General features: G+C 44.9%; 1 protein-coding gene across 1 annotated transcript; it reads left to right on the forward strand.

Annotated features, from left to right (window-relative positions):
- The first annotated feature begins 11,238 nt into the window (after positions 1–11,238).
- LOC124037852 (serine/arginine repetitive matrix protein 5-like) lies at positions 11,239–13,512 on the forward strand. Its single transcript, XM_046353050.1, has one exon. The coding sequence runs from the start codon at positions 11,239–11,241 to the stop codon at positions 13,510–13,512; it is 2,274 nt and encodes a 757-aa protein (XP_046209006.1).
- Positions 13,513–21,185: the final 7,673 nt, after the last annotated feature.

The following is a 21,185-nucleotide window of genomic DNA, read 5'->3' on the forward strand; positions in this document are numbered from 1 at the left end:
AGAGAGCGGTGAAGACAGAGCTGCATTTTCTCCTACACAGCCTGAACTATACAGATTTACGGGCATTTTTACCCCATCAAAATTGAAAACAAATACAATGATTTTGAAACCAAAACAGAAAATCCCTCTTTGTGCCGTATTTAACACCTCTTAGGAATGACCCAGATGCAAACAGTGTCGAAATAACAAATGTTTGTTACTAGAACAGGGGACAGGCAAAACGACAGGTCAAGGTCAGGCAGAGGTCAGTAATCCAGAAACCGACAAAGGGACAAAGGGCTCTGAGACATGGGTTTGAATTTAGAAACTTGAAAAGTGGGAAGTATACTGAGGGTACGGGGCAACAGAAGCACCTTCCGAAATTCCGCCACAAACTCCTCTAGACTGAGGCAGACGATGGACTGTTGCTCCCATACCGCCGTAGCCCAGGCGAGTGCCCTCCCGGACATCAGCGTTATGATGTACACTATCCTCGAGTGGACCGAGGGGAACACAGAAGGCTGCAGCTCGAAAATGAGGGAGCATTGGGAGAGAAAAGCATGGCAGTTTACATGGTGACTCCTTGCAGGGAGACAGCATTGTGGAGCTGATTTGAGTCTGCTGGGTTGGTCATGGCCAGTTCGTACTGTCACGTTTTAGGGAAGACCCAGTCGAAGTAACAAAAGTGTATTACTAGAACAGAGGGCAAGCAAAACAACAGTTCAAGGGCAGGCAGAGGTCAGTAATCCAGACCAGAGTCCATAAGGTACAGAACGGCAGGCAGTCTCGGGGACAGCATAGGCATAGGTCAATAATCCAGCGTGGTGGGACAAGGTACAGGACGGCAGGCAGTCTCAGGGCAGAATGGTCAAAACCGTCAAAACTAGTAAACAAGAAACTAGAAAACAGGAACTTTAGAAAAGCCAGGAGTAAGGGGAAAACCGCTGGGAGGCTTGACGAACATAACGAACTGGCAACAGACAAACAGAGAACACAGGTATAAATACACAGGGGATAATGAGGGGCGATGGGAAACACATGGTGGGGGTGGAGACGAGCACAAAGACAGGTGAAACAGATCAGGGTGTAACACTATTACCTGCAAAATAAGTAGCTTCCTGCCACACCCCTATGGAAGCCAGTGGAATGACCAACCAGAGCAATGGCATTGCTACTTGTATCTTTCTCACCATTTCATTATTGTCCTCATTCATTTCTTACTGTAGTGTCCTGCTCATTGTTACTGCTCATTGGCTATTATTATTTTTTCTATTATCGTCTGTGTCATTATTGTTTTGATTTGTCTGCAGTGGCAAGAAAAAGTATGTGAACCCTTTGGAAATACCTGGATGTCTGCATAAATTGGTCATAAAATTGTATCTGATCTTCATCTAGGTCACAACAGACAAACACAGTTTGCTTAAACTAATAACACACAAACAATTATACGCTGTCATGTCTTTATTGAACACACAGTGTAAACATTCACAGTACAGGGTGGGAAAAGTATGTGAACCCTTGGATTTAATAACAGGTTGACCCTCCTTTGGCAGCAATAACCTCAACCAAACATTTTCTGTAGTTGTGGATCAGACCTGCACAACGGTCAGGAGGAATTTTGGACCATTCCTCTTTACAAAACTGTTTCAGTTCAGTAATATTCTTGGGATGTCTGGTGTGAACTTTGTCTTGGGATCATGCCACAGCATCTCAAAGTCAGGACTCTGACTGGGCCACTCCAGAAGGCGTGTTTTCTTCTGTTGAAGCAGTTCTGTTGTTGATTTCCTGCTGTGTTTTGGGTCGTTGTCCTGTTGCATCACCCAACTTCTGTTGAGCTTCAATTGGCGGACAGATAGCCAAATATTCTCTTGATAAACTTGGGAATTCATTTTTCCATCGATGATAGCAAGCTGTCCAGGCCCCGAGGCAGCAAAGCAGCCCGAAACCACGATGCTCCCTCCACCATTCTTTACAGTTGGGATGAGGTTTTGTGCCTTTTTTCTCCACACATAGTGTTGTGTGTTCCTTCTAAACAACTCAACTGTAGTTTCATCTGTCCACAGAATATTTTGCCAGTAGCCCTGTGGATCATCCAGGTGCACTTTTGCAAACTTCAGACGTGCAGAAAATGTTTTATTTTGGATAGCAAGTGAATTATTTCGTGGTGTCATCCCATGAACACCATTCTTGTTTAGTGTTTTACGTATTGTAGACTCATCAGAGATGTTAACATGTTCCAGAGATTTCTGTAAGTCTTCAGCCCACACAATAGGATTCTTCTTAACCTCATTGAGCATTCTGCGCGGTGCTCTTGCAGTCATCTTTGCAGGATGGGCACCGCTAGAAAGAGAAGCAACAGCGCTGAACTTTCTCCATTTATAGACAATTTGTCTTACCGAGGACTGATGAACATCAAGGCTTTATAAAGATACTTTTGAAAAAAAGTATCAGTTTTATGCACTTTTTTCCAGCTTTATGCAAGTCAACAATTCTTAATCTTAGGTCTTTCGAGATCTCTTTTGTTAGCGGCATGGTTTACATCAGGCAATGCTTCTTGTGAATAGCAAACTCACATTTTGTGAGTGTTTTCTGTAGGGTAAGGCAGCTCTAACTAACCAACATGTACAATCTCGTCTCATTGATTGAACTCCAGGTTAGTTGACTCCTGACTCCAATTAGCTTTTGGACAGTCATTAGCTTAGGGGTTCACATATTTTTTCCAGCCCTGTGAATGTTTAAATTATGTGTTCAATACATTGGAAATTGGATACTTTTCCTAGGGTAGATTTTGGCACTAATTATAGTCTACAGTTGCCAGGCCCATTGTGAGATTATAAATAATGTTACAATCCAAATGTTTACGGCAGTCAATTACAGAGCCCAGGTCTCCTGCTTGTCAAACGACTGCCTAAAACCACTCAGACAGTCTTCAGGACTGAACTTTGTGCTGAACCCCCCTTTTTACCACATGGGCCTGATTCAGACTTGAGATACTAGACATGGACTTATTAAAATTGTTATGCAGGTGAATGAGGACCCAAAAGCGACTTGGCAAAAACAGAGTCTTTAATCCAGTAAAGTAAAATACAATCAAAAAACACAATTTCCACTCGTAATGACGAGAACAGACTGGAGACTCGATCTTGAACTGCAGGTTGCCTCGGGAAGGCACTTGAACTTAGCAGACTCAGACACCTGCTCACCACGCAGCATCTGAGGGAAACACGACACGACAGGGCGATACACAAACACAGCACGGTGAACAATAGACAAGGATCCGACCGGGCAGAAACGGAAAACAAGGGGAGAAATAGGGACTCTAATCAGGGGGAAAGATAGGGAACAGGTGTGGGAAGACTAAATGATTGATTAGGGGAATAGGAACAGCTGGGAGCAGGAACGGAGCGATAGAGAGAAGAGAGAGAGGGAGGAAGAGAGAAAGAGGGGAACGAACCTAAAAAGACCAGCAGGGGAAAACGAACAGAGGGAAAAGCAAAATGACAAGACAAAATAAGACAAAACATGACAGTACCCCCCCACTCACCGAGCGCCTCCTGGCGCTCTCGAGGAGGAACACTGGCGGCAACGGAGGAAATCATAGATCACAAACGGTCCAGCACGTCCCGAGAAAGAACCCAACTCCTCTCCTCAGGACCGTAACGAAAAACGATAAAAAGGGAAACTAGGGTACTACTCAAAAAAAAAAAATGAGACACGGGTAGAGAACTGAAAGCTTTAGAGCAAACAGGACCAAACAGGCCAGGAGAGTAACAACTAGGGACAGACTGAGACACAGCAAGGGCAGGAACAAGAACAGGAGAGATGCGATGGCAGGGAACAGACTGAGACCCAGCAAGACCAGGAGCAGAAGCAGAAAAAAAAATTACCAGACTTCTTCTGCGCGCAGTCTGAACACGCAGCCACGAAACGGCGCGTGTCACGCTCCTGAGTAGGCCACCAAAACCGCTGGCGAATAGAAGCAAGCGTACCCCGAACGCCGGGATGGCCAGCTAACTTGGCAGAGTGAGCCCACTGAAGAACAGCCAGACGAGTAGAAACAGGAACGAAAAGAAGGTTACTAGGACAAGCGCGCGGCGACGCAGTGTGCGTGAGTGCTTGCTTAACCTGTCTCTCAATTCCCCAGACAGTCAACCCGACAACACGCCCAACAGGAAGGATCCCCTCGGGATCGGTAGAAGCCACAGAAGAACTAAAGAGACGGGATAAAGCATGAGGCTTGGTGTTCTTAGTACCCGGGCAATAAGAAATAACGAACTCGAAACGAGCGAAAAACAACGCCCAACGAGCATGACGCGCATTCAGTCGTTTGGCATAACGGATGTACTCAAGGTTCTTTTGGTCAGTCCAAACGACAAAAGGAACGGTCGCCCCCTCCAACCACTGTCGCCATTTGCCTAGGGCTAAACGGATGGCGAGCAGTTCGCGGTTAGCCACATCATAGTTACGTTCCGACGGTGACAGGCGATGAGAAAAATACGCACAAGGGTGGACCCCATCGTCAGTATCGGAGCGCTGGGACAGAATGGCTCCCACGCCCACCCCCGACGCGTCAACCTCAACAATAAACTGTTTAGTGACGTCAGGTGCAACAAGGATAGAAGCGGATGCAAAACGCTTCTTGAAGAGATCAGAACAACAATCATACGACCGGTGAGGAGGAAGGGAGTTGGTTCTGGACCGACTGAAGACCGTGCGCAGACCATGATATTCCTCCGGCACTCCTGTCAAATCACCAGGTTCCTCCTGAGAAGAGGGGACAGAACAAACAGGAGAAATAGCAGACATTAAACACGTCACATGACAAGAAACGTTCCAGGAAAGGATAGAATTACTAGACCAATCAAAAGAAGGATTATGACACACTAGCCAGGGATGACCCAAAACAACAGGTGTAAAAGGTGAACAAAAAATCAAAAAAGAAATGGTCTCACTATGGTTACCAGATACAGTGAGGGTTAAAGGTAGTGTTTCATTTAATATACTGGGGAGAGGACTACCATCCAAGGCAAACATGACCGTGGGCTCCCTAACTGTCTGAGAGGAATGTCATGTTCCCGCGCCCAGGCTTCGTCCATAAAACAGCCCTCTGCCCCAGAGTCTATTAATGCACTGCAGGAAGCTGCCGATCCGGTCCAGCGTAGATGGACCGGTAAGGTAGTACATGTACTTGACGGAGAGGACCGTCTAGTAGCGCTTATCAGTCGCCCTCCGCTTACTGATGAGCTCTGGCCTTTAACTGGACATGAAATGACAAAATGACCAGCGGAACCGCAATAGAGACAGAGGCGGTTGGTGATTCTCCGTTCCCTCTCCTTAGTCGAGATGCGAATACCCCCAGCTGCATGGGCTCAACACCTGAGTCAGTGGGGAAAGACGGTAGTGTCGGAGAGAGGGAGACACAGTTAACGCGAGCTCTCTTCTATGAGCTCGGTGACGAAGATCTACCCGTCGTTCAATGCGAATAGCGAGTTCAATCAAAGAATCCACGCTGGATGGAACCTCCCGAGAGAGAATCTCATCCTTAACCTTAGCGTGGAGTCCCTCCAGAAAACGAGCGAGCAACGCCTGCTCGTTCCAGTTACTGGAGGCAGCAAGAGTGCGAAACTCTATAGAGTAATCCGTTATGGATCGATTACCTTGACATAGGGAAGACAGGGACCAGGAAGCTTCTTTCCCAAAAACTGAGCGATCAAAAACCCTTATCATCTCCTCTTTAAAGTTCAGATAATTGTTAGTACACTCAGCGCTTGCCTGTGAGGGGCAGCAACTTGACCGAAATTACTAATGAAACGCGATAGAAATTAGCGAAACCTAAAAAGCGCTCCCAGATAGCTGTGCCCCACTGCCGAGCCCGACCAGTAAGGAGTGATATGACGTAGGCAATCCGAGCTCTCTCTCTTGAGTATGTGTTGGGTTGGAGAGAGAACACTATATCACACTGGGTGAGAAAGGAGCGGCACTCAGTGGGCTGCCCAGAATAACATGGTGGGTTATTAACCCTAGGTTCCGGAGGCTCGGAAGAACCGGAAGTAGCTGGTGACACGAGACGAAGACTCTGATACTGTCCTGAGAGGTCGGAGACCTGAGCGGCCAGGGTCTCAACGGCATGCCGAGCAGCAGACAATTCCTGCTCGTGTCTGCCGAGCATCGCTCCCTGGAACTCGAGAGTAGAGTAGAGAGAATCCATAGTCGCTGGGTCCATTCTTGGTCGGATCCTTCTGTTATGCAGGTGAATGAGGACCCAAAAGCGACTTGGCGAAAACAGAGTCTTTAATCCAGTAAAGTAAAATACAATCAAAAAACACAATTTCCACTCGTAATGACGAGAACAGACTGGAGACTCGATCTTGAACTGCAGGTTGCCTCGGGAAGGCACTTGAACTTAGCAGACTCAGACACCTGCTCACCACGCAGCATCTGAGGGAAACACGACCCGACAGGGCGATACACAAACACAGCACGGTGAACAATAGACAAGGATCCGACCGGGCAGAAACGGAAAACAAGGGGAGAAATAGGGACTCTAATCAGGGGGAAAGATAGGGAACAGGTGTGGGAAGACTAAATGATTGATTAGGGGAATAGGAACAGCTGGGAGCAGGAACGGAGCGATAGAGAGAAGAGAGAGAGGGAGGAAGAGAGAAAGAGGGGAACGAACCTAAAAAGACCAGCAGGGGGAAAACGAACAGAGGGAAAAGCAAAATGACAAGACAAAATAAGACAAAACATGACAAAAATATGGACTTAAGTAAATAAAAAAAATAAAAAAAAAAAAAATATAAAATAAAAAAAAAAAAATATATATATATATATATATATATATATATATATATATATATATATATATATATATATATATATACAGTGGGGCAAAAAAGTAGTCAGCCACCAATTGTGCAAGTTCTCCCACTTAAAAAGATGAGAGGCCTGTAATTTTCATCATAGGTCCACTTCAACTATGACAGATAAAATGAGAAAAAAAATCCAGAAAATCACATTGTAGCATTTTTTATGAATTTCTTTGCAAATTGTGGTGGAAAATAAGTATTTGGTCACCTACAAACAAACAAAAGATTTCTGACTCTCACAGACCTGTAACTTCTTCTTTAAGAGGCTCCTCTGTCCTCAACTCATAACCTGTATTAATGGCACCTGTTTGAACTTGTTATCAGTATAAAAGACACCTGTCCACAACCTCAAACAGTCACACTCCAAACTCCACTATGGCCAAGACCAAAGAGCTGTCAAAGGACACCAGAAACAAAATTGTAGACCTGCACCAGGCTGGGAAGACTGAATCTGCAATAGGTAAGCAGCTTGGTTTGAAGAAATCAACTGTGGGAGTAATTATTAGGAAATGGAAGACATACAAGACCACTGGGGCGCCACGCAAGATCTCACCCTGTGGGGTCAAAATGATCACAAGAACGGTGAGCAAAAATCCCAGAACCACACGGGGGGACCTAGTGAATGACCTGCAGAGAGCTGGGACCAAAGTAACAAAGCCTACCATCAGTAACACACTACGCCGCCAGGGACTCAAATCCTGCAGTACCAGACGTGTCTCACTGCATAAGCCAGTACATGTCCAGGCCCGTCTGAAGTTTGCTAGAGAGCATTTGGATGATCCAGAAGAAGATTGAGAGAATGTCATATGGTCAGATTTAACCAAAATATAACTTTTTGGTAAAAACTCAACTCGTCGTGTTTGGAGGACAAAGCATGCTGAGCTGCATCCAAAGAACACCATACCTACTGTGAAGCATGGGGGTGGAAACATCATGCTTTGGGGCTGTTTTTCTGCAAAGGGACCAGGACAACTGATCCATGTAAAGGAAAGAATGAATGGGGCCATGTATCGTGAGATTTTGAGTGAAAACCTCCTTGCATCAGCACTACTACTTCCGGCGCCGACAGAGACGGCCGCCTCGCTTCGCGTTCCTAGGAAACTATGCAGTTTTTTGTTTTTTTTACGTGTTATTTCTTACATCACTCACTTCCGTCATCATGAAGGGCTTTGAGAGACTAGTCAAGGACCATATCACCTCCACCCTACCTGACACCCTAGACCCACTCCAACTTGCTTACCGCCCAAATAGGTCCACAGATGATGCAATCTCAACCACACTGCACACTGCCCTAACCCATGATGGTGTAAGAGGACAAGAGGAATACCTATGTGAGAATGCTGTTCATCGACTACAGCTCGGCATTTAACACCATACTGGGTCTCGACCCCGCCCTGTGCAACTGGGTACTGGACTTCCTGACTGGCCGCCCCCAGGTGGTGAGGGTAGGCAACAACATTTCCACCCCGCTGATCCTCAACACTGGGGCCCCACAAGGGTGCGTTCTGAGCCCATTATTCATCTCATGTGTATATGTATATACTGTACTCTATATCATCTACTACATCCTTATGTAATACATGTATCACTAGCCACTTTAACTATGCCACTTTGTTTACATACTCATCTCATATGTATATATTGCACTCAATACCATCAACTGTATCTTGCCTATGCTGCTCTGTACCATCACTCATTCATATATCTTTATGTACATATTCTTTATCCCCTTACACTTGTGTCTATAAGGTATTCGTTTTGGAATTGTTAGCTAGATTACTAGTTGGTTATTACTGCATTGTCAGAACTAGAAGCACAAGCATTTCGCTACACTCGCATTAACATCTGCTAACCATGTGTATGTGACAAATAACATTTGATTTGATTTGAAGGGCATTGAAGATGAAACATGGCTGGATCTTTCAGCATGACAATGATCCCAAACACACTGCCCGGGCAACGAAGGAGTGGCTTCGTAAGAAGCATTTCAAGGTCCTGGAGTGGCCTAGCCAGTCTCCAGATCTCAACCCCATATAACATCTTTGGAGGGAGTTGAAAGTTCGTGTTGCCCAGCAACAGCCCCAAAGCATCACTGCTCTCGAGGAGATCTGCATGGAGGAATGGGCCAAAATACCAGCAACAGTGTGTGAAAACCTTGTGAAGACTTACAGAAAACGTTTGACCTCTGTCATTGCCAACAAAGGGTATATAACAAAGTATTGAGAAACTTTTGTTATTGACCAAATACTTATTTTCCACCATAATTTGTAAATAAATTCATTAAAAAATCCTACAGTGTGATTTTCTGGATTTTTTTTCTCATTTTGTCTGTCATAGTTGAAGTGGACCTCTGATGAAAATTACAGGCCTCTCTCATCTTCCTAAGTGGGAGAACTTGGTGGCTGACCTCACTGTATGTGTATATCCATGTTAAATCATCTGAATGGGACCGAGGGAGAATATCTTTGGTGTGAAATTCCACCTTTAGTTTTTCAGTGCTTTGTTTAGACAGATAAGACACATTAGAAACAGGAGGAGACTGAGAAGGAGTGAGTTGGAAACTGGAATTGAACCCCTGTAAAATATTTATTTGGAATCTGACCCACTCAACCACACAGCCATGTACCATGTGAGGAACTGGGCCCCATATCAGAAGACACATTTTAAAAATAAAGGCAAAATGTGAACTTCAAACATTGTGCTGCCATACTGTTCAGAATTCTCCCAGTCTGCGGCATGGAGGTGGAGAGAGGGTATTTGTGGCAGGTGTTCTCTCTAGCAAACCAAGTATAAAAACAGGCAAGTTTGCAGGCACCTCCCCTGTATTTGGTTCATTCACACAGCCAGACAGGTGAGAGCACACCAGACATTCAGATGAAACTCTCCAAAACAATCCCTGAAAGTATGTATGAATGGTTTATTGCAGGGATTATCACATTGAACAAGGAAACGGAAAAGGAATTCACTCAATAACAACATTTGTTTGGTGTAGCATTTCAGCCGCTAATGCTAATAGTTTGGACAGCCATTTTTATTCATTGATCAGTTTTTCGTGAAGCTACATGTAGTTGGTAATTGACATGTCATTGTTTGCACTTGTCGTGAACTAGTTTTTTATGCAAATTAAGGCACTTTTTAGTTGATACTGCTGGAAAGCCTACTAACTATATGAGCTTCATCTATTGTTTGATTTACATTTACATTTAAGTCATTTAGCAGACGCTCTTATCCAGAGCGACTTACAAATTGGTGCATTCACCTTATGACATCCAGTGGGACAGTCACTTAACAATAGTGCATCTAAAACTTAGGGGGGGTGGGGTGAGAGGGATTACTTATCCTATCCTAGGTATTCCTTAAAGAGGTGGGGTTTCAGGTGTCTCCGGAAGGTGGTGATTGACTCCGCTGTCCTGGCGTCGTGAGGGAGTTTGTTCCACCATTGGGGGGCCAGGGCAGCGAACAGTTTTGACTGGGCTGAGCGGGAGCTGTACTTCCTCAGTGGTAGGGAGGCGAGCAGGCCAGAGGTGGATGAACGCAGTGCCCTTGTTTGGGTGTAGGGCCTGATCAGAGCCTGGAGGTACTGAGGTGCCGTTCCCCTCACAGCTCCGTAGGCAAGCACCATGGTCTTGTAGCGGATGCGAGCTTCAACTGGAAGCCAGTGGAGAGAACGGAGGAGCGGGGTGACGTGAGAGAACTTGGGAAGGTTGAACACCAGACGGGCTGCGGCGTTCTGGATGAGTTGAAGGGGTTTAATGGCACAGGCAGGGAGCCCAGCCAACAGCGAGTTGCAGTAATCCAGACGGGAGATGACAAGTGCCTGGATTAGGACCTGCGCCGCTTCCTGTGTGAGGCAGGGTCGTACTCTGCGGATGTTGTAGAGCATGAACCTACAGGAACGGGCCACCGCCTTGATGTTGGTTGAGAACGACAGGGTGTTGTCCAGGATCACGCCAAGGTTCTTGGCGCTCTGGGAGGAGGACACAATGGAGTTGTCAACCGTGATGGCGAGATCATGGAACGGGCAGTCCTTCCCCGGGAGGAAGAGCAGCTCCGTCTTGCCGAGGTTCAGCTTGAGGTGGATCAGAGGTCAAGGTCATCAGGAGGTGTTTAATCTGTCCTGTATGTAACACGATCTCAGACACATGCTCATCCTGACAGGTTTATATTATGCTACCTCAGTGGGCTCGTCATCAGAGACCAATGGCCTTCCAGATGCATAGTGCTGCCATGGCAACTGAGATGGCACCTGGAAGGGGTCAGGGGTCAGAGGTTTAGCTCTGACCTCCCTGCCTGTCCAGAGAACAGAACAACACTGCTGACTGTTCAAATAACATCTGTTCTTCTTCTGTATGACAACATAGATCAGATCGCTCTCATAGATCAGATCACCATGATAGATCAGATCGCCATGATAGATCAAACAAATCGCTATCATAGATCAGATCGCCATGATAGATCAGATCGCTATCATAGATCAGATCGCCATGATAGATCAGATCGCTATCATAGATCAGATCGCCATGATAGATCAGATCGCCATGATAGATCAAAGAGCAACGATGGATCAGAGAGCAACGATGGATCAGAGAGCTATGATAGATCAAAGAGCAACGATGGATCAGAGAGCAACGATGGATCAGAGAGCTACAATAGATCAGAGAGCTATGATAGATCAGAGAGCAACGATGGATCAGAGTGCTATGATAGATCAGAGTGCTATGATAGATCAGATCGCTACGATGGATCAGAGTGCGATGATAGATCAGATCGCTACGATGGATCAGAGTGCTATGATAGATCAGAGAGCAACGATGGATCAGAGAGCTACAATAGATCAGAGAGCTATGATAGATCAGAGAGCAACGATGGATCAGAGTGCTACGATGGATCAGAGTGCGATGATAGATCAGAGAGCAACGATGGATCAGAGAGCAACGATGGATCAGAGAGCAACGATAGATCAGAGTGCTATGATAGATCAGATCGCTACGATGGATCAGAGTGCTATGATAGATCAGAGAGCTACGATGGATCAGAGAGCTATGATAGATCAGAGAGCTACGATGGATCAGAGAGCTATGATAGATCAAAGAGCAACGATGGATCAGAGAGCTACGATGGATCAGAGTGCTATGATAGATCAGAGTGCTATGATGGATCAGAGTGCTATGATAGATCAGAGAGCTACGATGGATCAGAGAGCTATGATAGATCAAAGAGCAACGATGGATCAGAGAGCTACGATGGATCAGAGTGCTATGATAGATCAGAGAGCAACAATGGATCAGAGTGCTATGATGGATCAGAGAGCTATGATAGATCAAAGAGCAACGATGGATCAGAGAACTACGATGGATCAGAGAGCTACGATGGATCAGAGAGCTATGATAGATCAAAGAGCAACGATGGATCAGAGAGCTATGATAGATCAAAGAGCAACGATGGATCAGAGAGCTATGATAGATCAGAGAGCTATGATAGATCAAAGAGCAACGATGGATCAGAGTGCTATGATAGATCAGATCGCTACGATGGATCAGAGTGCTATGATAGATCAGAGAGCAACGATGGATCAGAGAGCTACAATAGATCAGAGAGCTATGATAGATCAGAGAGCAACGATGGATCAGAGTGCTACGATGGATCAGAGTGCGATGATAGATCAGAGAGCAACGATGGATCAGAGAGCAACGATGGATCAGAGAGCAACGATAGATCAGAGTGCTATGATAGATCAGATCGCTACGATGGATCAGAGTGCTATGATAGATCAGAGAGCTACGATGGATCAGAGAGCTATGATAGATCAGAGAGCTACGATGGATCAGAGAGCTATGATAGATCAAAGAGCAACGATGGATCAGAGAGCTACGATGGATCAGAGTGCTATGATAGATCAGAGTGCTATGATGGATCAGAGTGCTATGATAGATCAGAGAGCTACGATGGATCAGAGAGCTATGATAGATCAAAGAGCAATGATGGATCAGAGAGCTACGATGGATCAGAGTGCTATGATAGATCAGAGAGCAACGATGGATCAGAGTGCTATGATGGATCAGAGAGCTATGATAGATCAAAGAGCAACGATGGATCAGAGAACTACGATGGATCAGAGAGCTACGATGGATCAGAGAGCTATGATAGATCAAAGAGCAACGATGGATCAGAGAGCTATGATAGATCAAAGAGCAACGATGGATCAGAGAGCTATGATAGATCAGAGAGCTATGATAGATCAAAGAGCAACGATGGATCAGAGTGCTATGATAGATCAGATCGCTACGATGGATCAGAGTGCTATGATAGATCAGAGAGCAACGATGGATCAGAGAGCTACAATAGATCAGAGAGCTATGATAGATCAGAGAGCAACGATGGATCAGAGTGCTACGATGGATCAGAGTGCGATGATAGATCAGAGAGCAACGATGGATCAGAGAGCAACGATGGATCAGAGAGCAACGATAGATCAGAGTGCTATGATAGATCAGATCGCTACGATGGATCAGAGTGCTATGATAGATCAGAGAGCTACGATGGATCAGAGAGCTATGATAGATCAGAGAGCTACGATGGATCAGAGAGCTATGATAGATCAAAGAGCAACGATGGATCAGAGAGCTACGATGGATCAGAGTGCTATGATAGATGGATGCTATGATGGATCAGAGTGCTATGATATGGATCAGAGATCAAAGAGCTCAGAGATGATGGATCAGAGTGCTATGATAGATCAGTGCTATGATGGATCAGAGAGCTATGATAGATCAACGATGGATCAGAGAGCAACGATGGATCAGAGTGCTATGATATGGATCAGAGAGCGATGGATCAAAGAGAGTGCTATGATGGATCAGAGAGCTATGATAGATCAAAGAGCAACGATGGATCAGAGAACTACGATGGATCAGAGAGCTACGATGGATCAGAGAGCTATGATAGATCAAAGAGCAACGATGGATCAGAGAGCTATGATAGATCAAAGAGCAACGATGGATCAGAGAGCTATGATAGATCAGAGAGCTATGATAGATCAAAGAGCAACGATGGATCAGAGAGCTATGATAGATCAGATCGATGGATCAGAGAAGCGATGGATCAGAGATCAGAGAGCTATGATAGATCAAGAGCAACGATGGATCAGAGAGCTATGATAGATCAAAGAACGATGGATCAGAGAGCTATGATAGATCAGAGAGCTATGATAGAGAGCAACGATGGATCAGATGCTATGATAGATCAGTGCTACGATGGATCAGAGTGCTATGATGGATCAGAGTGCGACGATGGATCAGAGAGCAACAATAGATCAGAGAGCAATGATAGATCAGAGAGCAACGATATGGATCAGAGTGCTATGATAGATCAGAGAGCGACGATGGATCAGAGAGCTATGATAGATCAGAGAGCTACGATGGATCAGAGAGCTATGATAGATCAAAGAGCAACGATGGATCAGAGAGCTACGATGGATCAGAGTGCTATGATAGATCAGATGCTATGATGGATCAGAGTGCTATGATAGATCAGAGAGCTACGATGGATCAGAGAGCTATGATAGATCAAAGAGCAACGATGGATCAGAGAGCTCGATGGATCAGAGTGCTATGATAGATCAGAGAACGATGGATCAGAGTGCTATGATGGATCAGAGAGCTATGATAGATCAGCAAGATGGATCAGAGAACTACGATGGATCAGAGAGCTACGATGGATCAGAGAGCTATGATAGATCAAAGAGCAACGATGGATCAGAGAGCTATGATAGATCAAAGAGCAACGATGGATCAGAGAGCTATGATAGATCAAAGAGCAACGATGGATCAGAGAGCTACGATGGATCAGAGTGCTATGATGGATCAGAGAGCTATGATAGATCAAAGAGCAACGATGGATCAGAGAACTACGATGGATCAGAGAGCTACGATGGATCAGAGAGCTATGATAGATCAGAGAGCTACGATGGATCAGAGAGCTATGATAGATCAAAGAGCAACGATGGATCAGAGAGCTACGATGGATCAGAGTGCTATGATAGATCAGAGAGCAACGATGGATCAGAGTGCTATGATGGATCAGAGAGCTATGATAGATCAAAGAGCAACGATGGATCAGAGAACTACGATGGATCAGAGAGCTACGATGGATCAGAGAGCTATGATAGATCAAAGAGCAACGATGGATCAGAGAGCTATGATAGATCAAAGAGCAACGATGGATCAGAGAGCTATGATAGATCAAAGAGCAACGATGGATCAGAGAGCTACGATGGATCAGAGTGCTGTGATAGATCAGAGTGCTATGATGGATCAGAGTGCTATGATAGATCAGAGAGCTACGATGGATCAGAGAGCTATGATAGATCAAAGAGCAACGATGGATCAGAGAGCTACGATGGATCAGAGTGCTATGATAGATCAGAGAGCAACGATGGATCAGAGTGCTATGATGGATCAGAGAGCTATGATAGATCAAAGAGCAACGATGGATCAGAGAACTACGATGGCTGAGCTGATGGATCAGAGAGCTATGATAGATCAAAGAGCAACGATGGATCAGAGAGCTATGATAGATCAGAGAGCACGATGGATCAGAGAGCTATGATAGATCAGAGAGCTATGATGGATCAGAGAGTACGATGGATCAGAGAGCTATGATAGATCAAAGAGCAACGATGGATCAGAGAGCTATGATAGATCAAGAGCAAGATGGATCAAGTGCTATGATAGATCAGAGAGCTATGATAGATCAGAGAGCTATGATAGATCAAAGAGCAACGATGGATCAGAGTGCTATGATAGATCAGAGATCAGAGAGCTATGATAGATCAGAGATCATCAGAGCTACGATAGATCAAAGAGCAACGATGGATCAGAGTGCTATGATAGATCAGAGAGTTACGATAGATCAGAGAGCAACAATGGATCAGAGTGCTATGATAGATCATAGAGCTACGATAGATCAAAGAGCTACGATAGATCAAAGAGCAACGATAGATCAAAGAGCAACGATGGATCAGAGAGCTACGATGGATCAGAGAGTTACGATGGATCAGAGAGCTATGATAGATCAAAGAGCAACGATGGATCAGAGAGCTATGATAGATCAAAGAGCAACGATGGATCAGAGAGCTATGATAGATCAGAGAGCTACGATAGATCAGAGAGCAACGATGGATCAGAGTGCTATGATAGATCAGAGAGCTACGATGGATCAGAGCGCTATGATAGATCAAAGAGCAACGATGGATCAGAGAGCGATGGATCAGAGTGCTATGATAGATCAGAGAGCAACGATGGATCAGAGAGCTAGATGATAGATCAGAGAGCAACGATGGATCAGATCTACAGATGCGATGATGGATCAGAGAGCAACGATGGATCAGAGATCACGATGGATCAGAGAGCAACGATAGATCAGAGAGCTATGATAGATCAGAGAGCTACGATGGATCAGAGTGCTATGATAGATCAGAGAGCTACGATGGATCAGAGAGCTATGATAGATCAGAGAGCTACGATGGATCAGAGAGCTATGATAGATCAAAGAGCAACGATGGATCAGATGCTACGATGGATCAGAGTGCTATGATAGATCAGAGTGCTATGATCAAAGAGCAACGATGGATCAGAGTGCTATGATAGATCAGAGAGCTATGATGGATCAGAGAGCTATGATAGATCAGAGATGATAGATCAGAGAGCTATGATGGATCAGAGTGCTACGATGGATCAGAGTGCTATGATAGATCAGAGAGCAACGATGGATCAGAGAGCATAGATCAGAGAGCTATGATAGATCAGAGAGCGATGGATCAGAGTGCTACGATGGATCAGAGTGCGATGATAGATCAGAGAGCAACGATGGATCAGAGAGCAACGATGGATCAGAGAGCAACGATAGATCAGAGTGCTATGATAGATCAGAGCTACGATGGATCAGAGTGCTATGATAGATGAGCTATGGATCAGCTATGATAGCAGCTACGATGGATCAGAGCTATGATAGATCAAAGAGCAACGATGGATCAGAGAGCTACGATGGATCAGATGATAGATCAGAGTGCTATGATGGATCAGAGTGCTATGATAGATCAGAGAGCTACGATGGATCAGAGAGCTATGATAGATCAAAGAGCAACGATGGATCAGAGAGCTACGATGGATCAGAGTGCTATGATAGATCAGAGAGCAACGATGGATCAGAGTGCTATGATGGATCAGAGAGCTATGATAGATCAAAGAGCAACGATGGATCAGAGAACTACGATGGATCAGAGAGCTACGATGGATCAGAGAGCTATGATAGATCAAAGAGCAACGATGGATCAGAGAGCTATGATAGATCAAAGAGCAACGATGGATCAGAGAGCTATGATAGATCAGAGAGCTATGATAGATCAAAGAGCAACGATGGATCAGAGTGCTATGATAGATCAGAGAGCTATGATAGATCAGAGAGCTATGATAGATCAAAGAGCAACGATGGATCAGAGTGCTATGATAGATCAGAGAGCTATGATAGATCAGAGAGCTACGATAGATCAAAGAGCAACGATGGATCAGAGTGCTATGATAGATCAGAGAGTTACGATAGATCAGAGAGCAACAATGGATCAGAGTGCTATGATAGATCATAGAGCTACGATAGATCAAAGAGCTACGATAGATCAAAGAGCAACGATGGATCAGAGAGCTACGATGGATCAGAGAGTTACGATGGATCAGAGAGCTATGATAGATCAAAGAGCAACGATGGATCAGAGAGCTATGATAGATCAAAGAGCAACGATGGATCAGAGAGCTATGATAGATCAGAGAGCTACGATAGATCAGAGAGCAACGATGGATCAGAGTGCTATGATAGATCAGAGAGCTACGATGGATCAGAGCGCTATGATAGATCAAAGAGCAACGATGGATCAGAGAGCTACGATGGATCAGAGTGCTATGATAGATCAGAGAGCAACGATGGATCAGAGAGCTATGATAGATCAAAGAGCAACGATGGATCAGAGAACTACGATGGATTTTCACGATGGATCAGAGAGCTATGATAGATCAAAGAGCAACGATGGATCAGAGAGCTACGATGGATCAGAGTGCTATGATGGATCAGAGAGCAACGATGGATCAGAGAGCTATGATAGATCAAAGAGCAACGATGGATCAGAGAGCTATGATGGATCAGAGAGCTATGATGGATCAGAGAGCTATGATAGATCAAAGAGCAACGATGGATCAGAGAGCTATGATAGATCAGAGAGCTACGATGGATCAGAGAGCTATGATAGATCAAAGAGCACCGATGGATCAGAGAGCCATGATAGATCAAAGAGCAACTATGGATCAGAGAGCTATGATAGATCAAAGAGCAACGATGGATCAGAGTGCTATGATAGATCAGAGAGCTATGATAGATCAGAAGGCTACGATAGATCAGAGAGCAACAATGGATCAGAGTGCTATGATAGATCAGAGAGCTACGATAGATCAAAGAGCTACGATAGTTCAAAGAGCAACGATAGATCAGAGAGCAATGATGTCCATGATTTTTATTTTTTTGTGTGTGCGTACTCATCATTGTTTCATTGCAGTGATTCTTATGTCATATCTGTTGTCTGTATTGTCAGTCTTTGTGGGTCCAGTCCTCTCTGCTGTCCTGGTATATCCTGTTGATTGTTGTTATGGTCAGTCTTTGTGTGTCTAGTCCTCTCTGCTGATTTCAGTCACATGTCAGCAGTGGGATGCAGGGTGGTCAGCAGTGGGATGCAGGGTGGTCAGCAGTGGGATGCAGGTGGTCAGCAGTGGGATGCAGGGTGGTCAGCAGTGGGATGCAGGGTGGTCAGCAGTGGGATGCAGGGTGGTGTGCTGCTGGCATGTCAACAACATGTTTTCAGCTCCACATCCCCATGTTAACAGCATGTTTTCAGCTCCTACACATACCCCATGTTAACAGCATGTTTTCAGCTCCTACACATCCCCATGTTAACAGCATGTTTTCAGCTCCTACACATCCCCATGTTAACAACATGTTTTCAGCTCCTACACATCCTCGATGTTAACAGCATGTTTTCAGCTCCTACACATCCCCATGTTAACAGCATGTTTTCAGCTCCACATCCCCATGTTAACAGCATGTTTTCAGCTCCACATCCCCATGTTAACAACATGTTTTCAGCTCCTACACATCCCCATGTTAACAGCATGTTTTCAGCTCCTACACATCCCCATGTTAACAGCATGTTTTCAGCTCCTACACATCCCCATGTTAACAGCATGTTTTCAGCTCCTACACATCCCCATGTTAACAGCATGTTTTCAGCTCCTACACATCCCCATGTTAACAGCATGTTTTCAGCTCCTACACATCCCCATGTTAACAGCATGTTTTCAGCTACACATCCCCATATTAACAACATGTTTTCAGCTCCACATCCCCATGTTAACAGCATGTTTTCAGCTCCTACACATCCCCATGTTAACAGCATGTTTTCAGCTCCTACACATACCCATGTTAACAGCATGTTTTCAGCTCCTACACATCCCCATGTTAACAGCATGTTTTCAGCTACACATCCCCATGTTAACAGCATGTTTTCAGCTCCTACACATCCCCATGTTAACAGCATGTTTTCAGCTCCTACACATCCCCATGTTAACAGCATGTTTTCAGCTCCTACACATCCCCATGTTAACAGCATGTTTTCAGCTCCACATCCCCATGTTAACAGCATGTTTTCAGCTCCTACACATCCCCATGTTAACAGCATGTTTTCAGCTCCTACACATCCCCATGTTAACAGCATGTTTTCAGCTCCACATCCCCATGTTAACAGCATGTTTTCAGCTCCTACACATCCCCATGTTAACAGCATGTTTTCAGCTCCACATCCCCATGTTAACAGCATGTTTTCAGCTCCTACACATCCCCATGTTAACAGCATGTTTTCAGCTCCTACACATCCCCATGTTAACAGCATGTTTTCAGCTCCTACACATCCCCATGTTAACAGCATGTTTTCAGCTCTACACATCCCCATGTTAACAGCATGTTTTCAGCTCCTACACATCCCCATGTTAACAGCATGTTTTCAGCTCCTACACATCCCCATGTTAACAGCATGTTTTCAGCTCCTACACATCCCCATGTTAACAGCATGTTTTCAGCTCCTACACATCCCCATGTTAACAGCATGTTTTCAGCTCCTACACATCCCCATGTTAACAGCATGTTTTCAGCTCCACATCCCCATGTTAACAGCATGTTTTCAGCTCCTACACATCCCCATGTTAACAGCATGTTTTCAGCTCCTACACATCCCCATGTTAACAGCATGTTTTCAGCTCCTACACATCCCCATGTTAACAGCATGTTTTCAGCTCCTACACATCCCCATGTTAACAGCATGTTTTCAGCTCCTACACATCCCCATGTTAACAGCATGTTTTCAGCTCCTACACATCCCCATGTTAACAGCATGTTTTCAGCTCCACATCCCCATGTTAACAGCATGTTTTCAGCTCCTACACATCCCCATGTTAACAGCATGTTTTCAGCTCCTACACATCCCCATGTTAACAGCATGTTTTCAGCTCCTACACATCCCCATGTTAACAGCATGTTTTCAGCTCCTACACATCCCCATGTTAACAGCATGTTTTCAGCTCCTACACATCCCCATGTTAACAGCATGTTTTCAGCTCCTACACATCCCCATGTTAACAGCATGTTTTCAGCTCCACATCCCCATGTTAACAGCATGTTTTCAGCTCCTACACATCCCCATGTTAACAGCATGTTTTCAGCTCCTACACATCCCCATGTTAACAGCATGTTTTCAGCTCCTACACACATCCCCATGTTAACAGCATGTTTTCAGCTCCTACACATCCCCATGTTAACAGCATGTTTTCAGCTCCACATCCCCATGTTAACAGCATGTTTTCAGCTCCTACACATCCCCATGTTAACAGCATGTTTTCAGCTCCTACACATCCCCATGTTAACAGCATGTTTTCAGCTCCTACACATCCCCATGTTAACAGCATGTTTTCAGCTCCCACATCCCCATGTTAACAGCATGTTTTCAGCTCCTACACATCCCCATGTTAACAGCATGTTTTCAGCTCCTACACATCCCCATGTTAACAGCATGTTTTCAGCTCCTACACATCCCCATGTTAACAGCATGTTTTCAGCTACACATCCCCATGTTAACAGCATGTTTTCAGCTCCTACACATCCCCATGTTAACAGCATGTTTTCAGCTCCACATCCCCATGTTAACAGCATGTTTTCAGCTCCTACACATCCCCATGTTAACAGCATGTT

Source organism: Oncorhynchus gorbuscha, linkage group LG01, assembly GCF_021184085.1.
Source record: "Oncorhynchus gorbuscha isolate QuinsamMale2020 ecotype Even-year linkage group LG01, OgorEven_v1.0, whole genome shotgun sequence".
NCBI classification, from domain to species: Eukaryota; Metazoa; Chordata; class Actinopteri; order Salmoniformes; family Salmonidae; genus Oncorhynchus; species Oncorhynchus gorbuscha.